Genomic DNA, 26,183 nt, shown 5'->3' with positions numbered 1-26,183 from the left:
TTTTGACAAACGCGGTCACTTCCATATAAGGAAACTAATATATTCCTTATTTGGAAAAACTGCATGATTTGCTTGTCATTTTTAAGGCTGCCGTACCGCAGGTGCTTCGTTAACTTTATGACTTGTAATCAGAAGAGAAAAACAGTGACTGTGATCTTTTTTTTGGTCAGTGGAGAAAGTATCTGAAAAAAACTAAGATTCCTCGGTACCAGTCCCTCAAAACGACAACGTTTTCTTCATATGCTGTGTCGTAACCCGCAGTACTTCATGATGGGTATAAAAAAAAATATTATAAGCTTAAATAAAAAACAACAAAGATTAAGAAAGCTTCGGAATTTTTGTTTATGTACCTCTAAACGTTCTCACAAGGAGTTCAGAGACCAGGATTCAGCCATTTATACATTACCCATGAACTACTGCGGGCGATGATACATCGATTCTCGGGTGCGACCGAAATAGGTGAATATATTGCAAAAAATGTCACAGTGTGTCATGTATAGAGCACAAGAGTCGATATGGACGATGTGGTCGCGATATGTGATTTGCTCACGACATGCTTTGACAACTGTTGTCATCTAGAGCTTTTTAGTGAACATAACGACGCCAAATTGAACTCAAAAGAGTACGATTGTGTGGACGTGTTTCTATAAGAAAATCACCAACTCCGCCGATCAATCCACAGGTAGCCCAGGCAATGGTTTCGAAGCTTGTTCGTAGCTTGGAATCGGCTGTTATTCTTAGAAGTAAAACGAGTGGATTGAAGTCGCGATTTTTTGTGAAACATTGCCAATAAAATTGCCTTTACACTTAGAACATGCCTTGTTGTTGTCATATTTATGTGTAATATACGATTTTGGGGGGTTTTCGTAACGGAATATATGACATCTCTCCCCCTACTAAGGAAAGAAACAAGGTTGGAGGCGCCATTTTCGGTAGCACTCAAATACCGTCGAAATTCGCGAGGAAAATAAAACAGACGAAATATTTTTATCTCGCAGACCTATGCCAGGGTACACTTACATTCGATATGTGGCAAAACATCCGAGCTAAACTATTTTCCCTGGCCGCTAGCAATTTTTTAAAACGAGTAAGCAGCGATTTGAATCCTTGACCGGCGCCGTTGGACAATTAGGTACGCTCGGGTGAACACGGAGCGAAGCAAGCGCGAGGTTGTCACCGGCGCATTCGATACGGATTTCATAATTTTTCGTGGTCTAAAATTCAGAACTATCAGTTTTCGAAGCAAGGTAAGTAATCTGTTATCTCTTATTTTTGTTTAATTTATATAACAGATTACTATGCGCCGATGACAGCCTTGCAGACTTTCCACCTCGCAGGCAAATAATAGTTTGCTTCGCTTCGTGTTCAGCGTACCTAATTGTCCAACGGCGCCGGTCAAGGATTCAAATCGCTGCTTACTCGTTTTAAAAAATTGCTAGCGGCCAGGGAAAATGATTTAGCTCGGATGTTTTGCCACATATCGAATGTAAGTGTACCCTGGCATAGGTCTGCGAGATAAAAATATTTCGTTTGTTGTATTTTCCTCGCCAATTTCGACGGTATTTGAGTGCTACCGAAAATTGCGCCTCCAACCTTGTTTCTTTCCTTAGTAGGGGGAGAGAAGTCATATATTCCGTTACGGAAACCCCCCAAAATCGTATATTACACATAAATATGACAACAACAAGGCATGTTCTAAGTTTAAAGGCAATTTTATTGGCAATGTTTCACAAAAAATCGCGACTTCAATCCACTCGTTTTACCTCTTAAGAATAACAGCCGATTACAAGCTACCAACAAGCTTCGAAACCATTGCCTGGGCTACCTGTGATCAATCAAGTCGCTGGCGTTGATTCATAAAAATAATTGAGTTTTTCTGTTTAATCTCCTCTTTAAATGTTTAAGATTAGAACGTTTGTTCGTCGAGAAATTTAAGCGAGCAGAGGTCAAAAATAAGTTTTAACGTCGGACACACTTTCAAAAATCTAAAAGGTCTAAAAAGTCTAGAAAGTCTAGAAACTTTGCGCACAACTTTTTCGGTATCGAAGAGGTTGGGTACATTTTTTTAATCAAACGCTAGCGCTGTCTTCCATCGTAATCAATAAACCTTCAAACTCAAGCCAGGCCTTCCTAGATCACGTCCTGATAATTTGTTGTTGTTATCCAAATAATGTACCTTTTAGATATACAAATAAAAGTCAGTTAATGGAGTTTAACCTTTTTAGAATTAACACAATAACATTCACCGACGAACTAGAAACGATATTCTACAAATCTAATATCCGAAACTTGGATGAATGTCCGCAACAACAGATTAATATAGAAAGTGTTTGTTTAACAGTGCGTTGTCAACTTATCTTAAGATTAATGGTGAGCTTCCGAGTAGAATTTAGTCAAGTGCTATGTTTTTTCTGTTAACATAGATTTCTCTGATTTCTTTCCATGATTTGTTGGATGACTTTAGTCATAATATTAATCTATACATTTCATCGTTTTGGTATTTTCTGTCAGAGCGTCTGGCAGGTGTGACTAAGTTTACCAAACGTTCCTTCATTTCTAAATGAGTAAAAATAGGACAATATATCAGTTGATTTCGTTAAATATTCAAATTACATTTAACTAAGCATCTTTTCTAAGTAAATTTCCGGTAGAGTTTGTATTATTTCTTTTACGAAAAAAGAAAAAAAAAATCTTCAGAACTTATTATCTAAGGCTTTGTTTAAACAATTGATAGAACGGTCCAAATAATAAAAATCTCTTTATCACCCTTGCATCTAATTTCCTGTGAATGATAAACAGCATTTCATGTTAACAATCATTAAGGCCATCAGCGGATGTAGTGTCAATCTTAGTGGTGTGAATAATCGAAACTGGGTCCCTCGCATCACGAGTGCTCACTGCATTTTTAGGACTCCCTCTCGAGAAATCGCCATACAAGCCCGGGAACGTGAACGAAGTAAAACGAGGAAGCAAAAGGCCGAAAAAATATTTCGGTGAGTATTCAGTAAGTTGTCCGATCTAATTTCAATCCATTCTTAAAACAAGTTAGCTAGAAAATAAAGATTGAAAATGGCTGTAAGATAAAGGTATCTTATTGAATTGCCACTTTCTCGTTCAAAAAAACAATAAGAAACTTTATTCTATGTCATTTACTTTCTATTAGACGTTCGTAAAATATAGCAGAATAAAAAATTCAAGTAGTTAACAAAAATGATTGTTCTATATTGAACTTTAAAAAATAAGATCTGGTTCTGTCAATTTTTATCTTTATTTTCGATTTCGTGCAAAGCGGAAGATACTGAATGGAAATTGAGAGAAAAGGTGTAAAATAAAATAAACTTGTAAAAACGACATTCAAAATGAAATAATCTTTACTGGTGGTGCACATAAAACAAGTTGGGACTAGTGACTATAAGGTTATTTTTTTGAACTATCAGTTTTACTTCATCAATTTTGACTACTTGGATCATAGAAGAGGGTATTTTATGATCAATTGATATCATCGTGGCTAAAGGGATAGATGGTGGGATATGATTATCAAACTAAACCTTTCGACGTCACCAAAAGAGATTTGTATTTCTTGCCTTTGTTGCCACTATAACTTAAAAAAATGTTCTTCATTTAAAACAAATATATTGTACAACCTACTATTTGACCAACTATTGTGGTGGCCGAAGCTGTAAGAACAAATAGCAGATTTTTTTAAAACACATGCCCTTTGAGCTCTATCCGGTTTATTTATTTTTTTTTGAACGAGCCAAGAAAAAGGGGTTTGGGAACAAGTCATAACCATCTTCAACCTTTCGATCGTAGCATTTTTGTGTGAGTTAATGTTAGAAAGACTGTCATAGTATATGTTGTTATTCCGGAATAGGGAATATTCTGGAAATTCTATTAATCTAAAATATGAAATAAGAAATATAAACTTAAAAACTGGCATTATGGCTTATCATAGCCCTGACGGAATATGAAATATCTCACCTGAGAAATATTTCTGGAAACTCTATTAATCGCCCTGACGACTTATTGGACGGAGTAACACCTACTTGTTAACAGCGTATTAGCAATAAGAACGATTCTTTTATTATCCCTACAACAGAATACTTTCCTCTACTTATTGGATTCTGATTTAAACATTTAGTACAGCAAAAACTCAATGATGATGATAAGGCAATATGCTCAGCAAGAGACAACATGTAATAGCAATAATAACGATTCATTTATTATCCTAACTTGAATATACTTTCCTCTACTTATAGGATTCTGATTTAAAAAAGTAGTACAGCAAAAACTCAATGATGATGATAAGGCAATATGCACAGCAAGAGAACATGTTTAAAGAAAGCGTTTGCATGTGTTGGAAATCAAACAACTCTATGTAACACACGTGGCGAGTAATAACTTTAGAAAAGCCCATCAAGTTGCTTACCAAGCGAGTGAAGTTTTCCAGTACCAGGACTAGACAGTCAGATTTTTTTTAGATGTCTATTTTCGTGCGAGAGGGAGATTTTCCACTAGGTCAGAGAGAAATTGTACCAGGGAAGCGAAAACTCTGCCGGAGACGCCGAAAACTTAGAAGGTGTTAGGCAGGCAAAAAAACAAACAAAAAAAAAACAACAACAAACAAACAAACAAATCTGTCATCTTGAACTGACTGATCTTGACTGAAGCCAGCCTTTTGTACCATATGACACACTGACCCACAGGGTCCCCAAGCAGTCTACAGCCGCTTATATTTTTCTGACTTTTTGTGACAAAGCGTTGCCTTGCGGGGAAAGTTATTCACTTCTCACTTATTTCTGCACCTATTCTCGCCTTGTTAGAAATTTGGCAATCGTTAACAGTCGAAATTTGTCAATAATCAATTATCATGTCCAACGAATCTAAAAAAAACTTACAGTATTTGATAATCTCCCGAGAACCATGGAAACGACATTTAGTATTGAAACAGGAAGCCCTGCACCCTGTATTTTCTAGGCAGTATTTTATTTTAGATGGGGTTCCTGTGTTATTTAGGTTACCATGGATCCCGGTCTCGCCAAGCTGCTGGCCATGATTGGGGGCTACCTGACAAAAGGCACCATATGGTGGAAGATGCCTGTGGTCCTCGTCATGGCCTATACATTCTTCGAGAAGGAAAGGTTGTTCCGGTCAAACCTGTTCGACTCCTACCCCAACCCCCTCCCCCACGGGATTCAGAAATGTAACGACCCGATGCTTGGTAAGATTTCATCATTGGTAGAAACTGGGATTTCATTATGAAAGGGGCAATTTCATTTTGCCTTCGATTTATATCGTGAGAGTTTCACAGTACTGATATGAAAACTTCCAGACGCTATACATCCGCCAAACATTTGTGAATGGAAAAAAAATAGGCATGACATCATTGTTTATAAACAACGTAATTTTATTTCAGGCGATGACATCATCATATGACGTCATTACAGAAAAAATTTATAGTCATAGCTGTTGAAGTATCTGCAATGTAGGTTTAAAACATTATTTGTGAGGGTGCCTACAAAGTAACGTATGCGTTTTGAATTCTCCCAAATAATAAAATTTTCGCACAATTTTTTTTTATACTTTCTTTAGTTGTTTTGTAGGCGGCAACTAGGTAAATATTCTCTGCCTAAAAAAATGCGACGGGTCCGTTTTGAGCAAAGATTTTAGAGTTGGAAACGCAAACCAGAAGTAAAATTATTATTTTATATATATATATAGTAATAATATAATCGGATTGATTTTGACACAAGACTTTTTTTTTTCCTTTTTCACTACTTGTATTATCTAGGGTCTGGTCTTATCGGGTGCTATAAAGAGAGAGAGATGTACGACAGCGGGTTTGATGAAAAATACAAAGGCCAGGTCACTCCAGCTATGTGTGTCAGAGAATGCAAAAAGGAAAGATACCCATATGCAGCGTTGCATGACGGCAAAAGGTAAAAAGGACACAATAAACGGTTATCATAGAAATGCCGAAAATGCTTTTTGCGCATGTTTTGAAGCAGTCTTTTCAAACTAGATTGATTGATTCTTAAATAAGACTAGACCCTCGTGCAAGGTTGACTGGGATAACTTGGGATTGCATGTGGATTTGCAATTTGTTTGAGCTCCCCCTTTTTTTTCTATCATTAAAAAACACACATTTAATTACGATAAAATGTGTAAACGCCATATTATAACACTGATTGGGGTAATAAACACCAGCTTTCCAGGCTGGGGGAGGGGACTCCATAAAAGTAAATGGGGATTAGGGTTAAAAATTGCTTTGACTGCCCTCTATGTTCTATCTGTTAGGAGTATGGCTGTTATAACCAGATTGAGTCATCTTATAAACAATATAATTATTTCCATTCTTTAGTCTACTGTCATCATGCATACGCTAGCATAGAGAGCAAAGTCACAGCAGAGCTTGAGCTGTAATAGGATTAAGAAATTAAATCTTAAATGTGTTTGCTTTGATGTTATCTCTATATCTTAAAATTCTTTGATCACCCTCAATGTGCTATCTCTTAGGGGTAAATTTTCTGTTAGAACCAAAAATAACCATATTGTAATATCAGTACTGTATACTTGTTTTCATTGTTATTGCATTTATTTTTTTATTTACGCAAGTGCAAAGAAAACAAAAAGAAATATTTATGCCATCAACACAAACACAAACACAACAAAATCCTCTAGTATTTTTTATTGCAAATGTTTCATAAAAAACATGTAATGACAGTCAATAAAAAAGAGGTTTTATCTTAGAAAGAAAAAGAAAAATCAAAAGAAGGCATGGGATATTAATTACTTATTGGCAACAAAGGACTGTGGAGGACAAAATGTTTATATCAAGAATAGATCCAAACAAAGAGGCATAGCGCGCGCATCCTGCAGGCCCGTACCCAGGATTATTCTTGGGGGGGGGGGGGGGGGGGGGGGTGCGAAATCCGAGAAAGTGGACCTAATTTTTCCGGGGGGGAGGGGCGGAGTAATATCTCTGATAAAAATCTGACCACCCCCGAAAAAACAAAAAGATATTTTTTATGCCTTTGCAGTATCTCCACGTGACGTTAATTGTCGGATTTGGCCACATACCATAGTGATCTAGCTTATGCTTTGTACTTTTGTCTACAAATAGCACGTCTATTGAGAAAGTAGACCTTCGGCTGTTGTGGTGGTGGTGGGGGGGGGGGGGGGGGGGGCTGCCCTCTTGGTGGCCAAAAAGTGGGTCATTTGTTATTAAGCAATCTCCAAGTACTTTGCTTTTCCAAGTCATACCTATGACCGTGTACCCCCCCCCCCCCCCTGGCCAATCCTGGGTAGGCGCCTGTCAGTGGTCGCTAGTATAAGGGAATAAGCTATGGATTATCTATCATTACAATAAAAATAACATATCGATCAGTAACAGCAACAATATTCTGCGAACTATCGCTGAGAAATTCCATTTTCACTCAAGACACGTTAAAATTTCAGAGACCTCCATTCATTGTAAACAGTCATTTTTTTTCGGTACCCCCCTTTTCTGAACTCCAAAATGTTCAGAGCCCCCCACCCCTTTACGACATCAATCAACAAAATGTCTTTAAATCTGGAAAATGAATACTGTTAAGTTGCCCTCCTTGTCCAAGTTGATGATCCAGTCAAGTTTATCGTTATTTCAGAGTCCGACATCTCTCCCTTCACAACTTTCGGTTTCTGCCTTTATAATTTCATAATTTTTGGCACGTGAAATCGTGTAAAATGGTGTAGGATTGGGTTGCAGGGATTCTTTTCCTCAAACAAATGTTTCAGAAATCTTTTTTTTCAAAATCACCTTCGCCCCTTCCAAAATCACATGTTCTGCCCCCTTACGTGCCTGTGAAGGAGTATACATTTGTTTGGCTATTTTGGATACAGAAGAGCAAGACGGGCAATGGTTGACAAAAAAAAATATTTCCCCTTTTCCAGCTCGCCCTACCCCTTTCAAGTCCATATTTTCCAAAATGGCGGCAAAATAACGACCTCAGGGTTTTCTCGCTAAAATAAAACTCCAACGCCTAGACGAGAAGAACAAAACTTTTTTTTATTTCTAACTTAAAATATGCAAAATACAACATGTAAAATTGATAACCTTAAATGTGAAAGAGCATGTGTTTTGAGTTTATCAGCGATTTACAATACTCCAGTAATGTGTAAGATGATGTTTTTAGGTCACAGCCCATAAAAGTTAATCAGTGACAGTAATGTGGCTTTTCTTCTGTATGTGTGCAGCATGCCTGTTGAGATTTTCAGCGAAAGCAAAGCATTTAACATGTTAAGGACACTGGTGTGCCCTTCTCCCACATATGTGGGTTTCCAGCCAGTGCAAAGCATTTACCACACTGAGGACACTGGTGTGGCTTTTCCCCTGTATGTGTTTGGGCATGTCTTTTGATAATCTGTTCTCCCAAGCATAATTTTGACCTACATACAAGGATATTACTGATTCTCTCTATCAACAAAGAGAGAAAACTCAAGACACCACACACATACAGTACAATTTATCATTTTTTTTTTTAAACTTGTTAAACACATATTACAGTCTTACAGAGAAAAATTGTACAGTCTTAAACAGAGAAGTCACAATATTATTATTTTGTTATAGTTGATAATTAACCCGCGCTCGCTATCATAAAATCGAGGACCGCTTTGTAACAATGCCTTGATTTTACGATGCATTTTCTTTCTCCCATAAAAGACAGGTTCCACTGTACCACACTGATGAGACTGATGTGTCTAGTATCCTGTATGTGTCAGGGCATGTTTTCTTAGGGTTCCAGCCAATGCAATGCATTTATAGCACTGAGGACACTGATGTTGCTTTTCTCCTGTATGTGTGATAGCATGTGTCTTAAGGTTTCCAGCCAGTGCAAAACATTTACCACACTGAGGACACTGGTGTTCCCTTTCTCCTGTGTGTGTAAGAACATGTGTCTTGAGGTTTCCAGTCTGCGAAAAACATTTACCACACTGAGGACACTGGTGTTCCCTTTCTCCTGTATGTGTGAGAACATGTGTCTTGAGGTTTCCAGCCTGTGAAAAACATTTACCACACTGAGGACATTGGTGTTTCCTTTCTCCTGTATGTGTGAGAACATGTGTCTTGAGGTTTCCAGCCTGTGAAAAACATTTACCACACTGAGGACACTGGTGTTCCCTTTCTCCTGTATGTGTGAGAACATGTGTCTTGAGGTTTCCAGCCTGTGAAAAACATTTACCACATTGCTCACATTTGTACGGCCTCTCACCAAAATGTGTCCTTCTGTGTACGTTGCGATTTCCAGGCTGACTGAAGCATTTCCCACATTGCTCACATCTGTACGGCCTCTCACCAAAATGTGTCCTTCTGTGTACGTTGCAATTTCCAGACTGGTTGAAGCATTTACCATAGAGGTCACACTCGAAACTACGTTTTGTGTTTGTTTTGTGTTTGTGTGTGGACGCCATTTTCGAAGAATCTAGTGAGGCATTCTGGGATTTGGCTTGACACAAAGGAAAACAAAGGGTACCCAATAATAAAACAAACAAGCTCAAGACACTCTTCTTTTTAGAAGCACCATTTTTATAAGAATTTCAAGCCTGGGATCTCAACAAAACATGCTAAGAACATGCCGATTCTTAGATAGCAGACACGGTTCTTACTTATGAGCGGACAATACGGAGGTATACTTCATGTATGGTATAACGATGTGAGCCCTTATCTTCTCTTGTATCATTAGATAACAACAGCAGAGCATCATCAACTAATAAAAATGTGATTTGCAGGTGCTTATGTGGTATGGACTATAATGTTCATGGGAAATCTAAAGTGTGCGAATGCCGCAAGAAGTGTAAAGGGGACAAGCAACAGATTTGTGGCGGCAAAAAACACATGGCACTGTACAGGACCTGTGAGTAAAGCTCCATAGCATCGAGCATCAATGCAAATAATACAATCACAGGGGCGGCGGAGTGGTACCATAAGTGTGTGTGTGTGTGTGTGGGGGGGGGGGGGGGGGGGGCGAGGGGTGGGAAGTGGTCTCAGCGGGAGGGGTGGGTAGTGGTCTCAGGGAGAGGGGTGGGTAATGGTCTTGGGGGGGACGGGTGGTTGGTGGTTTCAGGGAGAGGGGTGGTTGGTGGTTTCAGGGAGAGGGGTGGGTGGTGGTTTCAGGGAGAGGGGTGGGTGGTGGTTTCAGGGAGAGGGGTGGGTGGTGGTTTCAGAGGCAGGGGTGGTTGGTGGTTCCAAATCCTTTTTTATTAGAACGCGGGGATTTTAAACTGTTCAACAAATTTGTTGTTGGTTGCATATATACCGCTTGAAACCAGTTGGTTTGAAAAACGTTCATATATATTCAAAGAAACAGAAAAGTGTGTTTGTGTGTGTGTGTGTGGGGGGGGGGGGGGGGGGCGCTGCGCCCCCTGCCCCTCCCCTTCCGCCGTTCCTGAATTAATAAATCTTTCGATCATTTAATAGTGATTTCAGATTACACTCACTATGCCATGAAATCCTCGATACACAGGCACGAGTCCAGGAAATTCTCTGACCTGCTTACGAAAATAACTGCACACTGTTGCCTTAGTCACAGAATGAAGACATGTAGCTCGTACTTAACGTACTGACTCCAAACATTTTTACCTATTCACGTAAATAGTGGTAAATCAGAGACGTAGTAGGCCACGTAGATTGGGGGGCACAATACAGAAACAGTAAGAAAATTTTGCGGGGGCACAGCCACGCTTCTTTTGGTCATCCCTTTATAATTTTGGAAGATATTGAGGTAGGGGGGGCACATGCCCTCAGTGCCCCACCTCCTGCTACGGCTTTGTAAATAATAAGAATAAAACTTGCAAGAGGTCGTCTAGTTCCTTTTTTGTTCAACTTTGACTTCTTTTTTAAGTAATGCTCAGTGTAAAAACTATAGGCAACCTAACGGTATATGTACGCGTGTATGTAAAAATGCCTTTGTTAATACTCGAAATTTGATTGGTCAAGACAAAAAATAACCAACATGAGTTACACTTAAAACTAAATGCTGCCTAACGTTTTTGAATATTTGAGTTCTAGGATTTATTAGTATGTGTAATATGGCTTATTAGACAAATCTAACGTGGGAAACCTTGCGTAAATTTTGTCAAGTGGTTAAAAACATAAAATCTAGGATCCCGAATCTCTGTAATTTCCTCAAAATCTCACTATATTCTATATCTTGTGCCTGTGTATCTCCTACGTGGGGAAAGCTTTTTGCCGCAGGACAATGGGACTTTGCCTAGTTCTTGCATGGGTGATTACTTAACATTTTGTCCGAAGAAACATAGAACAATACTAGAATAATAGAATTGATCTACATAACGAAAATATACATGGTTTGCTTTTTACCCAATTCAGAGAGAAGGTAATAAATTATAACATAAAACATTGAAATATTTATCTTTTTACTTCGGTTAGACTTCTGCACTGAGGCAATGACTCGTGTACGCCAGGTGGACGGGTCGTGTAATGATCTCAACTTAACGCAGATGGGGACACGCTTCTACAGACTCGGGAGAAACTTCGATCACAAGCACACTGTGACAGGAGACAACATAAGATTGCTGGAGCCTAATCCAAGGGTCATCAGTAACAAGTGAGTGTAATCATTATGATTAAGCTTAGCTTGATGTAGAGTGGCGCGATAGCTTAGTGGTACGGGCTTCGCTTCTCAAGCAAGAGGGCCGGGGTTCGAGCCCTTGTTCACTCACGTTTGCGGTGCAAAATTTTAAATTTTGCGCTATCCATAATTTAGCGCACCTGCATAAATTATTCTCGCGCTGTGATGAAAATGCTCGTATTTTAGAGCGCACACAGCTTGGTATAACATTATTTTAAACATTTTTAGATAAACAACTCTAGGAATGATTATTTATTTTGGTTTAGAATATGAAATTCGAATTAAGCGCTCAGAACAATTGTCCAGACATGTTGACTCATTGATGGCTGATTGAGCCCGAGGGGGGGGGGGGGGGGGGGGTTCCCTTTTATAGCGGAACCTCGTGTTTAAGCTGGAGGTCCCGTCTCTCATCGAATATCATTAACCTGTATTGGGGGACGTAAAAGAACCGCTGGGGACGCTTGACCGTGGTACCATCTTCAGTAACAATGCTTACACAATAACTCACTCACTCATGATTGTAAACTGCGTGGAGCAGTCCGTATCTACACACTGACGAGTAAAGTCAGTCACATGTGAAACTCAGTTGATCATTTCGTATGTTTAAGTGCTTTATACAAATGACAAACATTTCAATTTACATTTTATGATCATCATCATCGCTGTTATCATGATCATTATCATTATCATCGTCATCATCATTGCTGTCATAACCATCATCATTTCCGTCATTATCATCTTTTTTATCATTATCATCATCGTTGTCATCTTCACTGTCATCATTATCATCGTTATCATCATCAACGTTTTGTCATTATCATCGTTATCATCCTTGCTGATATCATTGTCGCCGTTATCATTATTACCATTATCGTGGTTCTGGTTTCTTCTTATCAACCAGCTCCATCTTTGTGCATCTTTTAGAGGGCAGACGCACAACAAATGAGATCTATCTAATTTGTCAATTGAAATGTTTTCTTATGTTACAATCTACTTTTTGAGATTACTCGCGCGCATGCTGAAACCAAGCGTATTCGTGTGTCCTCTCTCTAATAACATCTTTGAAAAAATCAGTAAAAATTCCAAGCACATCTGAATCTGGATTAAGCCCAGACCTATAACACGTTCTACTAGGTTATCGTGAGTACTCTATATTACTCTATAATACTTTATATTAAATAGCGGGGTCTTTTCGTTCTTACCTTACACAAGTCTCTTTTAACAGGCTTCTGAGGCGCAAGAAGTTCGTTAAGGCTCCTTGGATGAACCTGTTTGCACTGGCCTGGGTGCAGTTTGTTATACATGACTGGTTTGACCACGGCGACCCGATAAAGGAAGACCCGATTGAGGTCCCTTTACATCACGACGATCCAATGTACAAGAAGATGAAAGGTGAGATTCACATAGTCCTTGTCCACGGGCGATAGGATAGGTCACCAACGGGGACTACGTATGGTTTCTTAGTGGTTATGTTTTGTATTATTTCTTTTTGCAGCTTACACTAACACGTTACACGTAACAACCGCATGTGTCTTGTTTAAATCTTTAAATAAACGCGGCCTTTTGGGGCGGATTAACGTTTAATGCAGTAGCCGTGAAAAACTTCTTCACTTTGTTGTTGTCTCATAGAAATGTTATTTGGGTATTGCTTAATATTGTACTGTAGAAACCTTTTAATGGTTATGGTAACTTTGAATACAGCGATAATGAATTGCTGATTATGTAACGTCGTCCAAACCCTATTCATTATTCTATCCACAGGAAAGATGGATGTAAGTCGGACACGACCGGACACATGCCGTCCGGATCCAAGCAGGCCAAAAAGTTTTCAAAATCTCGTCACGCATTGGTGGGACGCTTCACAGGTGTACGGTAGCGACAAGCATACCAACGAGCGGGTTCGGGCCATGAAAGACGGCAAGCTGAAGGTGGATGTTGACGGATTTATTCCGATTGACAAGAAAACTAATATCGAAATTACAGGTAAAGGATTTGAGTGTCGAATGTTTGATATTAAAGAGCCCTTGTCAGCCACACCTTTGTTATTGTTTTCATTTAATATTGGAATGGGTTAAAATTCTTGAAATAACCATTTAACCAACTTAAATTGGAAGACAAATTAGGCGATAAAATCTCCAAGCAACCATCTTAAAACAAGGTTTATTTACCTTTATTCACCAAATTGGTCATTAAACAAAATAGTAAATTTTGCAAAAGTTCTTTCCGAATTATCTGAATGAAATGGATCTTTTCACGTACTTGGTATTTTGCTAGAGGATGACAAAGAATGGCGACTGATACAGAGAATCTTCACCATCGTCGACATTCCCGTCATTATCATCACTATTATCATCACCATCATAACATAACCATTGTGGACATTATCATCGTTATCATCTTTGGTGTTATTCTCATTACTGGTGTTGACCATGACCTACAGGATAGTGAGAGCTAAGACTGCTTCTGTCACAGCAACTATCCAATGTATAGCCTTTACGTTGCACGTCATTTTAAAGGTCGTACATGTCACGAATCGTAACCCGGCAGGTGCTATATAGAAGATAGTCGTTGTGGTCGAAACTATATCCGCTCTCACTATCCTACAGCCCGTGATTAGGCGACTAGCGCTAAGAGATCACGTGAAGTTTTGGCTGGCAAATTCAAGCGAAAATGAACACAAAAATAACTGCTCCCGTCACGCCAGAGAACGACGAAATTAAAATCTTTAAATGAAAATAAAGCATTTCTTTATTCGTAAGCGCTAAATGGGCCGTTTTTTGTTGCTGTTATTTTCCCGCTAAAAGCCTGGGCGCGCGCTAGTTTGCCAAAACAGTCACGTGATCTCTCACCGCAAGTCCCCTATTAAGCACGACATTGCTTCTCAGGTTTCAGCAACAACTGGTGGGTTGGACTAAGTCTAATGCACAACATCTTTACTCGCGAGCACAATTTTATCTGCGACGAGCTCAAGTCCCAGCACCCTGACTGGTCTGACCAGAGACTTCACGACACTGCACGGTAGGGCGGCCATCTTGTTTTACTCTTTTCCCGTAGCCTTTTAGCCTTAGATTTTATAAAAACAACGCAACACTTTCGCTGCTCATATTTGGTGTATAGTACAATGAATAGTAGGACAGTAAATACATGCCGCTTTCTTGAGGGAATGTGGTGATATGTACTGTCATGGCGATGTTGTGTTTTCTGTTCCGTTCCGTTCCGTTCTGAATTGTTCTGTTCTGTTCTGTTCTGTTCTGTTCTGTCCTGTTCTGTTCTGTTCTGTTCTGTTTTGTTCTGTCCTTATCGAATTATTAGTATGGTGTTATAAAGACCTCCGTGAGAAAATAACCTACTCTCACCTGCCCACACGGTTGCTAAACTAGCCCAACAGTCTCCCAGTTACCCAAAGAGTCAATTGATAAAATTATATGGACAAAAACAGAAGTATAAAGTCACATAAAGTCAGTTAAATCAAGCGTGCTCTGGAGAATACATGAGATTATTCTTTTCTAAGTTAGTTAAAAAGAAAATTAAAAAAAAGTTAGAAAAAAGTTAGAAAAAGGGGAAATGCACACATTGAAGTTATGGGTAACTGAAATGCACACATGAAAGTTATGGACAACTGAAATGCACACATGGAAGTTATGGACAACTGAAATGCACACATGGAAGTTATGGATAACTGAAATGCACACATGGAAGTTATGGACAACTGAAATGCACACATGGACGTTATGGACAACTGAAATGCACACATGGAAGTTATGGACAACTGAAATGCACACATGGAAGTTATGGACAACTGAAATGCACACATGGAAGTTATGGATAACTGAAATGCACACATGGAAGTTATGGACAACTGAAATGCACACATGGAAGTTATGGATAACTGAAATGCACACATGGAAGTTATGGACAACTGAAATACACACATGGAAGTTATAAACAACTGAAATGCACACATGGAAGTTATGGATAACTGAAATGCACACATGGAAGTTATGGACAACTGAAATGCACACATGGAAGTTATGGACAACTGAAATGCACACATGGAAGTTATGGACAACTGAAATGCACACATGGAAGTTATGGACAACTGAAATGCACACATGGAAGTTATGGATAACTGAAATGCACACATGGAAGTTATGGACAACTGAAATGCACACATGGAAGTTATGGACAACTGAAATGCACACATGGAAGTTATGGACAACTGAATTGCACACATGGAAGTTATGGATAACTGAAATGCACACATGGAAGTTATGGATAACTGAAATGCACACATGGAAGTTATGGACAACTGAAATGCACACATGGAAGTTATGGACAACTGAAATGCACACATGGAAGTTATGGATAACTGAAATGCACACATGGAAGTTATGGATAACTGAAATGCACACATGGAAGTTATGGATAACTGAAATGCACACATGGAAGTTATGGATAACTGAAATGCACACATGGAAGTTATGGACAACTGAAATGCACACATGGAAGTTATGGATAACTGAAATGCACACATGGAAGTTATGGACAACTGAAATGCACACATGGAAGTTATGGACAACTGAAATGCACACATGGAAGTTATAGACAACTGAAATGCACACATGGAAGTTATGGACAACTGAAATGCACACATGGAAGTTATGGACAACTGAAATGCACACATGGACGTTATGGACAACTTAAATGCACACATGGAAGTTATGGACAACTAAAATGCACACATGGAAGTTATGGACAACTGAAATGCACACATGGAAGTTATGGACAACTGAAATGCACACATGGAAGTTATGGATAACTGAAATGCACACATGGAAGTTATGGACAACTGAAATACACACATGGAAGTTATAAACAACTGAAATGCACACATGGAAGTTATGGATAACTGAAATGCACACATGGAAGTTATGGACAACTGAAATGCACACATGGAAGTTATGGACAACTGAAATGCACACATGGAAGTTATGGACAACTGAAATGCACACATGGAAGTTATGGACAACTGAAATGCACACATGGAAGTTATGGATAACTGAAATGCACACATGGAAGTTATGGACAACTGAAATGCACACATGGAAGTTATGGACAACTGAAATGCACACATGGAAGTTATGGACAACTGAAATGCACACATGGAAGTTATGGACAACTGAAATGCACACATGGAAGTTATGGACAACTGAAATGCACACATGGAAGTTATGGATAACTGAAATGCACACATGGAAGTTATGGATAACTGAAATGCACACATGGAAGTTATGGATAACTGAAATGCACACATGGAAGTTATGGATAACTGAAATGCACACATGGAAGTTATGGACAACTGAAATGCACACATGGAAGTTATGGATAACTGAAATGCACACATGGAAGTTATGGACAACTGAAATGCACACATGGAAGTTATGGACAACTGAAATGCACACATGGAAGTTATAGACAACTGAAATGCACACATGGAAGTTATGGACAACTGAAATGCACACGTGGAAGTTATGGACAACTGAAATGCACACATGGACGTTATGGACAACTTAAATGCACACATGGAAGTTATGGACAACTCAAATGCACACATGGAAGTTATGGATAACTGAAATGCACACATGGAAGTTATGGATAACTGAAATGCACACATGGAAGTTATGGACAACTGAAATGCACACATGGAAGTTATGGACAACTGAAATGCACACATGGAAGTTATGGACAACTGAAATGCACACATGGAAGTTATGGACAACTGAAATGCACACATGGAAGTTATGGACAACTGAATTGCACACATGGAAGTTATGGACAACTGAAATGCACACATGGAAGTTATGGACAACTGAAATGCACACGTGGAAGTTATGGACAACTAAAATGCACACATGGAAGTTATGGATAACTGAAATGCACACATGGAAGCTATGGACAACTGAAATGCACACATGGAAGTTATGGACAACTAAAATGCACACATGGAAGTTATGGACAACTGAAATGCACACATGGAAGTTATGGACAACTGAATTGCACACATGGAAGTTATGGATAACTGAAATGCACACATGGAAGTTATGGATAACTGAAATGCACACATGGAAGTTATGGATAACTGAAATGCACACATGGAAGTTATGGATAACTGAAATGCACACATGGAAGTTATGGATAACTGAAATGCACACATGGAAGTTATGGATAACTGAAATGCACACATGGAAGTTATGGATAACTGAAATGCACACATGGAAGTTATGGACAACTGAAATGCACACATGGAAGTTATGGACAACTGAAATGCACACATGGAAGTTATAGACAACTGAAATGCACACATGGAAGTTATGGACAACTGAAATGCACACATGGAAGTTATGGACAACTGAATTGCACACATGGAAGTTATGGACAACTGAAATGCACACATGGAAGTTATAGACAACTGAAATGCACACATGGAGGTTATGGACAACTAAAATGCACACATGGAAGTTATGGACAACTGAAATGCACACATGGAAGTTATGGACAACTGAAATGCACACATGGAAGTTCTGGGTAACTGAACCCAACAGTCTCAGGGTTGCTAAACTAGCCCAAAAGTTTCCCTTTTGGAACAACTTTATTCCATTTATCAAAACCCCTTATTTTTCAGAGCCTTCGGTAAGAAAAACTTTAAAGTTTATGTTACCCTCTTAATAAAAGATGATTGTAAGCACATTGATTTGTATTGTAAAGGTTGATTGTAAGCACATTAATTTTTATTGTTAAATACCTTGATTTGTATTATAAATGTTGATTGTAAGCACATTGATTTGTATTGTAAAGGTTGATTGTAAGCGCATTAATCGCCAAGATCCACGTGGTTGAATGGACGCCAACTATCCTTAACAATGATTTCGTGCGAGAATCCGTGAAGGTCGAGTGGTTTGGAACCCTCTCCAGAAACGCCATCATGTGGCTGACCCAGAACAACATCACGTTCAACAAGGGCGTGAGTACTGCTTGTCATAGGCGACTCTCACGAACCTTATACGTACCTAATGGCATGTACCCCCCCCCCCCCCATAGGAAATGACCAGTAGGGACATGGCTGCACCCCACAATATCTTTAAATGTTTCTGTATTGTGCCGCCTCCAATCATACGTGGTCTGCTACGTCACTGCTTTTTGGGTGCCGAACTCGTGCGCGCTCCGGCTTTTTGCAGCAAAAACGATTACAACAAAACAAAAAGCAACTTATTTAGCGCTTGCAAATAAGCCAGAGGGTTTCTTTCTTTCTTTTGTGATTAGTTGCTTACAGGGCCGTAGCAGTGGATAGGGAACTGGGGTAAGTCCCCCCAAATATTTTAAAGGAAATGACCAGTAGGGGCGTGGCTGTGCCCCTACTCTTTATCGTGCCCCCCTCCCCAATATTTTTAGGCCTGCTAGGGGACTGGCTAATTATGCTTAGTATAAGATAGACTTTTTTCCGCTTAGGCGATTCATGCGAATATCGGCCAGCCAAAGTCTCTGAGTGGAGTGCCTTTCTCAATAACAGAGGAGTTTGTGGCGATGTACCGCTTCCATCCGTTACTTCCTGATGACTTTAACATTTACAGCATGGAGACAGGTGATTAAAATAAAAACTGTCATCTTACACAGCTCGACAAGGAAAGCAAGGAGCAAAAAAATTATTTGAGCTTTACCTTTATGTAGTCATCAACATATTTTACTGATTTTTGAGCATTGTTAACCCTGAGCTGTCTGTGTCTGGGGGGGGCTAAAAGGGCCCCCCTCCCTCCGTATTTCATGAACCGCTTGGGCTATGACCATCACACTTACAGGCAATGATCACCAGCATGCAAAGAATCGTCACGCCCTATTTTGGGTGTGGTCGAATCAATTATGACGTCACAATGACGTCATAAGTACGGTGTCTAGCTAGTCTTTCAAATATTGCCTAAATTATCAGATATCGGGTTGAAATCATTTTACATCATTTAGATATGTCAAAATCATCCTTTTAACGGCTTTACAATGCAAAAAGGCCATAAAAACGTTTGTAATCATTTTTTTGTAAGAATTTCCGCCATATTGGATCCGCCATCTTGGATTCTTATGATTTTTGCCAAAAAAATCTTGAATTATTACAGAAAAAAGTATTTGCATGCATGTATTACTGCCATAGTAATGATACATGCATAATATTAGATTTAATACAACAGCTTTGAGAGAGCAAAATGGACCCACCCCTTCCCCCCCAAATATCCGAGGTTAAAAAATTCTATCGCTGTTGTGAAACTTGTCACCTAAACAAACTTATAAAGTCAAAAGAGACATTTAAATCTGAGAAACAGGACCAAAATATGAAAAATTCACTGCTTTTTAGTTTTTGGGAAACCTATGTGTGAAAAAACGGTTGCCATGGTAAGTGTCTCCTAGGCATGAATTCTGAACTCGTAATAAAGTCGCATGGCCACCAGTTTACTTTGGTCGATTACGTAACAATCTCCGATGATTTTTAACGGAAAACGCGAAAAATATTTTAAGCCCATAAAAGCAGTGAGTCTATTGGAAGTTTCTCCGGATGTGATTAAGAGCGGATGGTCTGTTTAATAGCGCGGATTCTAATTGATTCTTTTGTCTTCTGTCTTGTGTCGGTTGAGGTTTCGGTCAGCCCTCCGGAAATAAACTGGTGACCATGCTGCTCTGAGGTATACTATTCTTTTTCATGTTCAGATGCTGACACATGATCTTTGTGTTCGTGTAGGCAAGCCCACAGGTAACACGTACAAGCTCCCGGATGTTGCGTTCGGCAACGCTCAGAAAGTGTTTGATCAGAACGATCTTCATGACATCGTGTATACATTCGGAACTGAGAATCCAGGTGCCCCAGTGTTGCATAACTACCCCGTGACTACAACAGACCTGGTTATACCCAGACATCAGGGAGGAGGGGCGGTATGATCTTTTTTATTTAAGACTACCATCAGTATTTTGATACGTGTATCAGATCGGGCTCATCCAGTGTCTACATTGCTTTCTATTGTTTATCCTAACCTGGTAATGTTGGCTTTGTCCGGAGGAGGCTGTTTGCACCATTAGTTTTTGTTATTGGGAGGTGTCAGGTGCACTTTCAGCAGCGGGGTTCGAGGACTGTAGATGGTCCACAGGACAGTCCTAATCAAGGAATGACTGTTTCTACTGGCTAAACCATTTGACCGCAAACATAAAATTGACTGACCAATACTTTTTAAGTAAATATGCACTTTTCACAATGTCCAGACGATATGATGGATTTTAGACTATTCCGTCAGAGTACAGCAAATGACTCTATGGTCTAGTTTAAAAGCCGTTCTTTTAATTCGATTGTTGTATGTTCATTTGCATTTGGAACGGCGCCTAAAAAGAACAGGGTTTGTTCTAGGCCTATTTTGAAACCGGATGCACGCAGGCTAATTTCTCTTCAGGATCTTTCCTTTGTTTTTTCCTAGCTGGTTGACCTGGCAACAATTGATGTTATCCGCGACCGTGAGCGCGGCATACCTCGATACAATCAATTCCGACGACTGCTCGGACTCCGACCTCTCACCGACTTCAATCAGTTCGATGTCACGCCCGAAGATGTCAACGAATTGAGATCGATTTATAATGATGACATAGAGAGTGTAGATGTTATGATCGGCTGCTTGGCCGAGCACAAGCCGGATGGTTTCGGATTTGGCGAGACGCCGTTTCAACTATTCTTGCTCATGGCCAATCGCCGAATGGTCGTCGACAGGTACGAGATCTTTAATATTTTACCAACGATTAATTCGCATTTATCATCGTATCAATAAACTGAATGTAATTTCTAAAGGGTGATCTTCAGTCGTCGTATCATCCATGCGCCGTATTCAATGCAAATTGCATGCAAATTAACGAAACCAATAAGTGTACCCGGATTTTGTTTGGGGGGAGCGGGTGCGACATCCGAAAAAGTGGATTTCATTTTCCGTGGGGGTGGGGGGGGGGGGGGGGAGGTGGAGGGGATGAACTTTCTGATAAAAATCTGACCATCCCCAAAGAACAAAGGGATTTTTTCTGCCATTCAGTATCTCCATGGAACATTTATTCTCGGATTTGGCTACAAAAAAGTCGTTAGACATAGGTTTTTGACATACCAGAGTGATCTAGAATACCTTTTTCTATCTAATTCGCTTATGCTTCAAAGTTTTCTACAAATAGCACGTCTTGCGGACACCACCCCCCATGGGTACGGGCCTGATATTTACATGCATTTGTATTGAATACTGCTAATGGTGAAACGACATTTTAGCGATTTAACCTGGTAAGTTAATGTTTTGAGGGGCAACTGCAGAATGAGACAAACAGGGATGTCACTAGTAAAACCGCAGGGTAGACATGACGGAAAAAACTGGAAAACGCGCAATCCCAATTAGAGAGAGAAGACACAATTTCTTACAATGGCTATAGATTCCGTGTATTACGGACTAATTTTCAAAACACAAAATAAAGTGAGGCCTAAGTGCACATTACCAGATTTTGGCTTTTTAAGATATTTTTCTTTGATCATCATTGCCCTGCGTATCAGCTCAGGGCCGAAAAGCTAAAACTTTAATGACACTTTACAAAAAGTCGCATCAATTTAAAAAAAAAAGTCGCACTTGATATTTTGTTTGCTATAAGTTACTAAGTACTCAAAGAAATTCTCCGGCTTATTCGATGTGAAATGGTCTTATTTGAAGCGTCACGTCATTTTTTTTCGTCATGTCCGCAGGGTTGGGTCCAGGGTAGTGATTAACTGACCACAGATCAAATCGGCATCGCCATCTAGAAACTTGTTTCAATAAAAATGCAGACATAAAATTGACCGTTTTCTGATCTATCAACAAAGGAGTCAACCGGAGTCGAATTTATCTTGTCACGTGAGCAGGGCGGGGTCCGGATCCTTCGAATCCCCCCTCTGGAAACGCGCCTTCAAAATATCGAGAGCAGCCGGTTTGGCTTCTAGTCATTTTCTGCTATATGGCCAATCGCCGAAGTTGGAACTACGATGGAAATAGTTTCCCCATCGGACTGTCAGATGGTCTTAGATGGTCTTAGATAGGATATGCATATCGAATGCTTTATGTTTAAATTAGTCTTACCAGCTTTTGCTCTTTCGTCCCAGGTTCTTCACAGATGACTTCAAGCCTGAGTTCTATACGCAGTCGGGCATTGACTGGGTAAATAAACAAACTATGAAGGATGTCTTGCTAAGAGCCTTCCCGGACGCAGACAAGTTGACGGAGAAAATGGCGAGCGCACGAACGGCATTTTTCGATTGGAATGCAACTTGAACTTGGACATTGCTAGTTTTTTTTTTGTGACAACACTTAGAATGTGGACATCTCTTAAGCTAAAAGTATAAAAAAAATATATATATTTTGGTGACATTAAAATCTTTAAATCGAGGCCCTGTGCCCATTCTGTTGCATTTACTGTAGTTTTTGCCTCGATTTAAAGCTTTTTTTAAGAGCAGTGGAGCGCAATTCGCAAATTGGCTATTTGATAATCCTCACGTGTAGTGCATTGTATTAAAATTAGTCACCAGTCCCCTAGGGGAACAATAGGAGAATTGACACGTGATGTTACACCTTTTTTTACACCTTTTTTTTTTTTTTACATCTGTTCTATTCTTACTATATAAATCATGTCGAGGGACGCTCTAAGTTTAGCCAATTAGCTGACCGGGATCCGTACTGCTACCTGACATATAGGGACGTTGACCATATTAAGAAACCGTTGTCGTTTTAGGGACCTGCTACCGAGGAATTTTAGTTACTTTTCAGAACCTTTTCCATTGACTAAAGATGGTCACAGTCACTGTTTTTCTCTTCTCAATACAATTCACGAAATTTCCGAAGCACCTGCTGTACGGCAGCCCTAAAAATGACAAGAATCGTGCAGGTTTTTCAAATAAGGATTATATTAGTTTCCTTATATGGAAGTGACCGCGTCTGGGAAAAACGACAATTTTTAGCTAAATTTTCTTGATATGATAAAGGGACGCGTGACATTTAGGGACGTTCGTTAAAATTACATATACGGATGAGGGCTCATAATCAAGATACTGAAAGCCTATGTAAGCGACGTTACCAATACTAAACCCTGGAATACAAGGAGGACCACACTGACCAAATAATTCTTTGTGGGAGGGGAGGGTGAGTGGCAAAATTACACAACCTATACGGACTCTTATATCAAACAACTGAGCGCCTGACATATAGGGACGTTACAAGTACGAGTTCCTGGGACAGAAGGAGAACCACAATGACCAATTATTTTTTTGTGGAGGGGAGGGTGTGTGACAAAAGTTCACATGGCCAATACGGACGTGGTCCTAGATGTCTCCCTAGCAGCCGTTCTGGACTCGTCACGCTAGGCGGCGCTTGAGCCTCAGCTGGGCTCGTCACGCTAGGCGGCGCTTGAGTCCTAGCTGGACTCGTCACGCTAGGCGGCGCTTGAGCCCCAGTTGGACTCGTCACGCTAGGCGGCACTTGAGCCCAGTTGGACTCGTCACGCTAGGCGGCGCTTGAGTCCCAGTTGGGCTCGTCACGCTAGGCGGCGCTTGAGCCCCAGTTGGACTCGTCACGCTAGGCGGCGCTTGAGCCCCAGCTGGACTCGTCACGCTAGGCGGCGCTTGAGTCCTAGCTGGACTCGTCACGCTAGGCGGCGCTTGAGTCCCAGTTGGACTCGTCACGCTAGGCGGCGCTTGAGCCCCAGTTAGACTCGTCACGCTAGGCGGCGCTTGAGTCCCAGCTGGACTCGTCACGCTAGGCGGCGCTTGAGTCCCAGTTGGGCTCGTCACGCTAGGCGGCGCTTGAGTCCCAGTTGGACTCGTCACGCTAGGCGGCGCTTGAGCCCAAGTTGGACTCGTCACGCTAGGCGGCGCTTTAGTCCCAGCTGGACTCGTCACGCTAGGCGGCGCTTGAGCCCCAGTTGGACTCGTCACGCTAGGCGGCGCTTGAGCACAAGTTGGACTCGTCACGCTAGGCGGCGCTTGAGTCCCAGCTGGACTCGTCACGCTAGGCGGCGCTTGAGCCCCAGTTGGACTCGTCACGCTAGGCGGCGCTTGAGCCCCAGTTGGACTCGTCAGGCTAGGCGGCGCTTGAGTCCCAGTTGGGCTCGTTACGCTAGGCGGCGCTTGAGTCCCAGTTGGGCTCGTCACGCTAGGCGGCGCTTGAGTCCCAGTTGGACTCGTCACGCTTAACTTTTTAACTGACTGTAATGGAAGATTGACAGGTGTTTACGCTCTTTCATGAGCTACTAGAGATGAGCGATGGGTATAATAGAACTCTAAAAGATACCGTGGTAAAAAAATTTGGGCATTCTCATTTTCACCTCTAAAAGATACCCAAGGCTTCAAATTTAGAGAGAGAGAGAGAGAGAGATTCTTTTTTTAACCGCTTATACATAGTTGTACATCGCCATAAAGCTAACAAAACTTAAAAAAGGAAGAAAATTGTTATAAGTATCTATCACTATTCATTTCTACTTAATTATTTTTATTAATATTATCCGCTAAGATTTTCTTCGTTCATAACCACGATCATATTGTTTCTAAGAGCCTGATAGCGTTTACACTCTGTCAGGAAACGCTGCTTGTCTTCTATTTAATGAGCATCGCAAGAATGGCATAATCTCTCTTCTAGCTTTCGATATGGCCTTTGTTTGACCTATACTATTAAAGACGTAAGTAGGTCTTTAAATAAAAATATAAGATAGGAAAACCCTATCCTCTTTAACTTTTACAAGAAAATTGAATTACCTACATTTTGCGTCTACCTAGGGGAATCTACCAAGCTCCATCTCTCAAGCTGATCTCCGGACACCAAGCAGAAGTTTGCAAAATCTCATATGCACTGCGTCTGAACCAATAGAACTGAATTTAAGGCCTAGATATTTGTAGGTTTTAACTTGCACCAGATCGAGCAAATGTTGTTTATCTTGTGTAAGGTCGTGCACCAGATCGAGCAAATGTTGTTTATCTTTGTGTAAGGTCGTGCACCAGATCGAGCAAATGTTGTTTATCTTTGTGTAAGGTCGTGTTCCCTGCTAGCAGAGGCCTCTTTTCTCTGTATTTCGCTGGGCTGGAGTTCGCGAGGAAAAGATACCTCTGCCATGGGTCGAAACTGTTTCTGTTGCGCATGCGTGAGCGTTAATAAGCGACCGACGTGCCAAAACCCGTACCATCGCGCGAAAGCTGTCAATATGCTTTGCATTGGTTTAGTCGGAAATCATGAATCAAACTCCGGTTAGTTCTCCTCTCCGAAAAAAGAAAACAACTGTTCAATTTCAATCACCTACAACGTCACTAAAAAGATTGAACAACAAACGCAGCAAAGACGAGTTTTGTCTTGTTTGTGGGATTAATTTCAAGACATCTGGGCACCAGAGTGAAGTTAGTTCCTTATTCGCAGTTCCTTTTTCGTCTGTTTCCTTATTCGCTCATTTCCTTATTCAAATCCGGGGGGGGTACTTACATGATACCTTTTAATT

At 40.3% G+C, this 26,183-nt stretch overlaps 1 protein-coding gene across 4 annotated transcripts; it reads left to right on the top strand.

Annotated features, from left to right (window-relative positions):
* The first annotated feature begins 1,176 nt into the window (after window positions 1-1,176).
* On the top strand, window positions 1,177-23,096 carry LOC5506436 (alpha-dioxygenase 2). Of its 4 annotated transcripts, none has more exons than XM_048732788.1 (14): window positions 1,229-1,247; window positions 2,910-2,993; window positions 5,017-5,221; window positions 5,792-5,939; window positions 9,769-9,893; window positions 11,429-11,606; window positions 12,856-13,022; window positions 13,392-13,613; window positions 14,516-14,648; window positions 18,486-18,651; window positions 19,137-19,269; window positions 20,410-20,600; window positions 21,134-21,420; window positions 22,813-23,096. In XM_048732788.1, the coding sequence occupies exons 3-14, from the start codon at window positions 5,023-5,025 to the stop codon at window positions 22,979-22,981; spliced, it is 2,118 nt and encodes a 705-aa protein (XP_048588745.1). In that variant the 5' UTR covers window positions 1,229-1,247; window positions 2,910-2,993; window positions 5,017-5,022; the 3' UTR covers window positions 22,982-23,096. The 4 variants fall into 4 exon arrangements, with proteins under 4 accessions (XP_048588746.1, XP_048588745.1, XP_048588744.1 ...); XM_048732787.1 differs by lacking the exon at window positions 1,229-1,247 and adding an exon at window positions 1,379-1,486; XM_048732789.1 differs by lacking the exon at window positions 2,910-2,993 and having other exon boundaries at window positions 1,177-1,247.
* The last annotated feature ends 3,087 nt before the right edge of the window (window positions 23,097-26,183 follow it).

The sequence above is a fragment of the Nematostella vectensis genome, chromosome 9 (assembly GCF_932526225.1).
Source record: "Nematostella vectensis chromosome 9, jaNemVect1.1, whole genome shotgun sequence".
Classification (NCBI taxonomy): domain Eukaryota; kingdom Metazoa; phylum Cnidaria; class Anthozoa; order Actiniaria; family Edwardsiidae; genus Nematostella; species Nematostella vectensis.
This window is presented reverse-complemented; position numbering and strand designations above follow the sequence as displayed.

Coding starts and splice junctions, on each gene's coding strand:
- LOC5506436 (XM_048732789.1), top strand. CDS start 5,023: ATGGATCCCGGTCTCGCCAAGCTGCTGGCCATGATTGGGGGCTACCTG. Junction 5,222..5,791: donor ATGTAACGACCCGATGCTTG/GTAAGATTTCAT, acceptor TGTATTATCTAG/GGTCTGGTCTTATCGGGTGC. Junction 13,023..13,391: donor AATGTACAAGAAGATGAAAG/GTGAGATTCACA, acceptor TTCTATCCACAG/GAAAGATGGATGTAAGTCGG.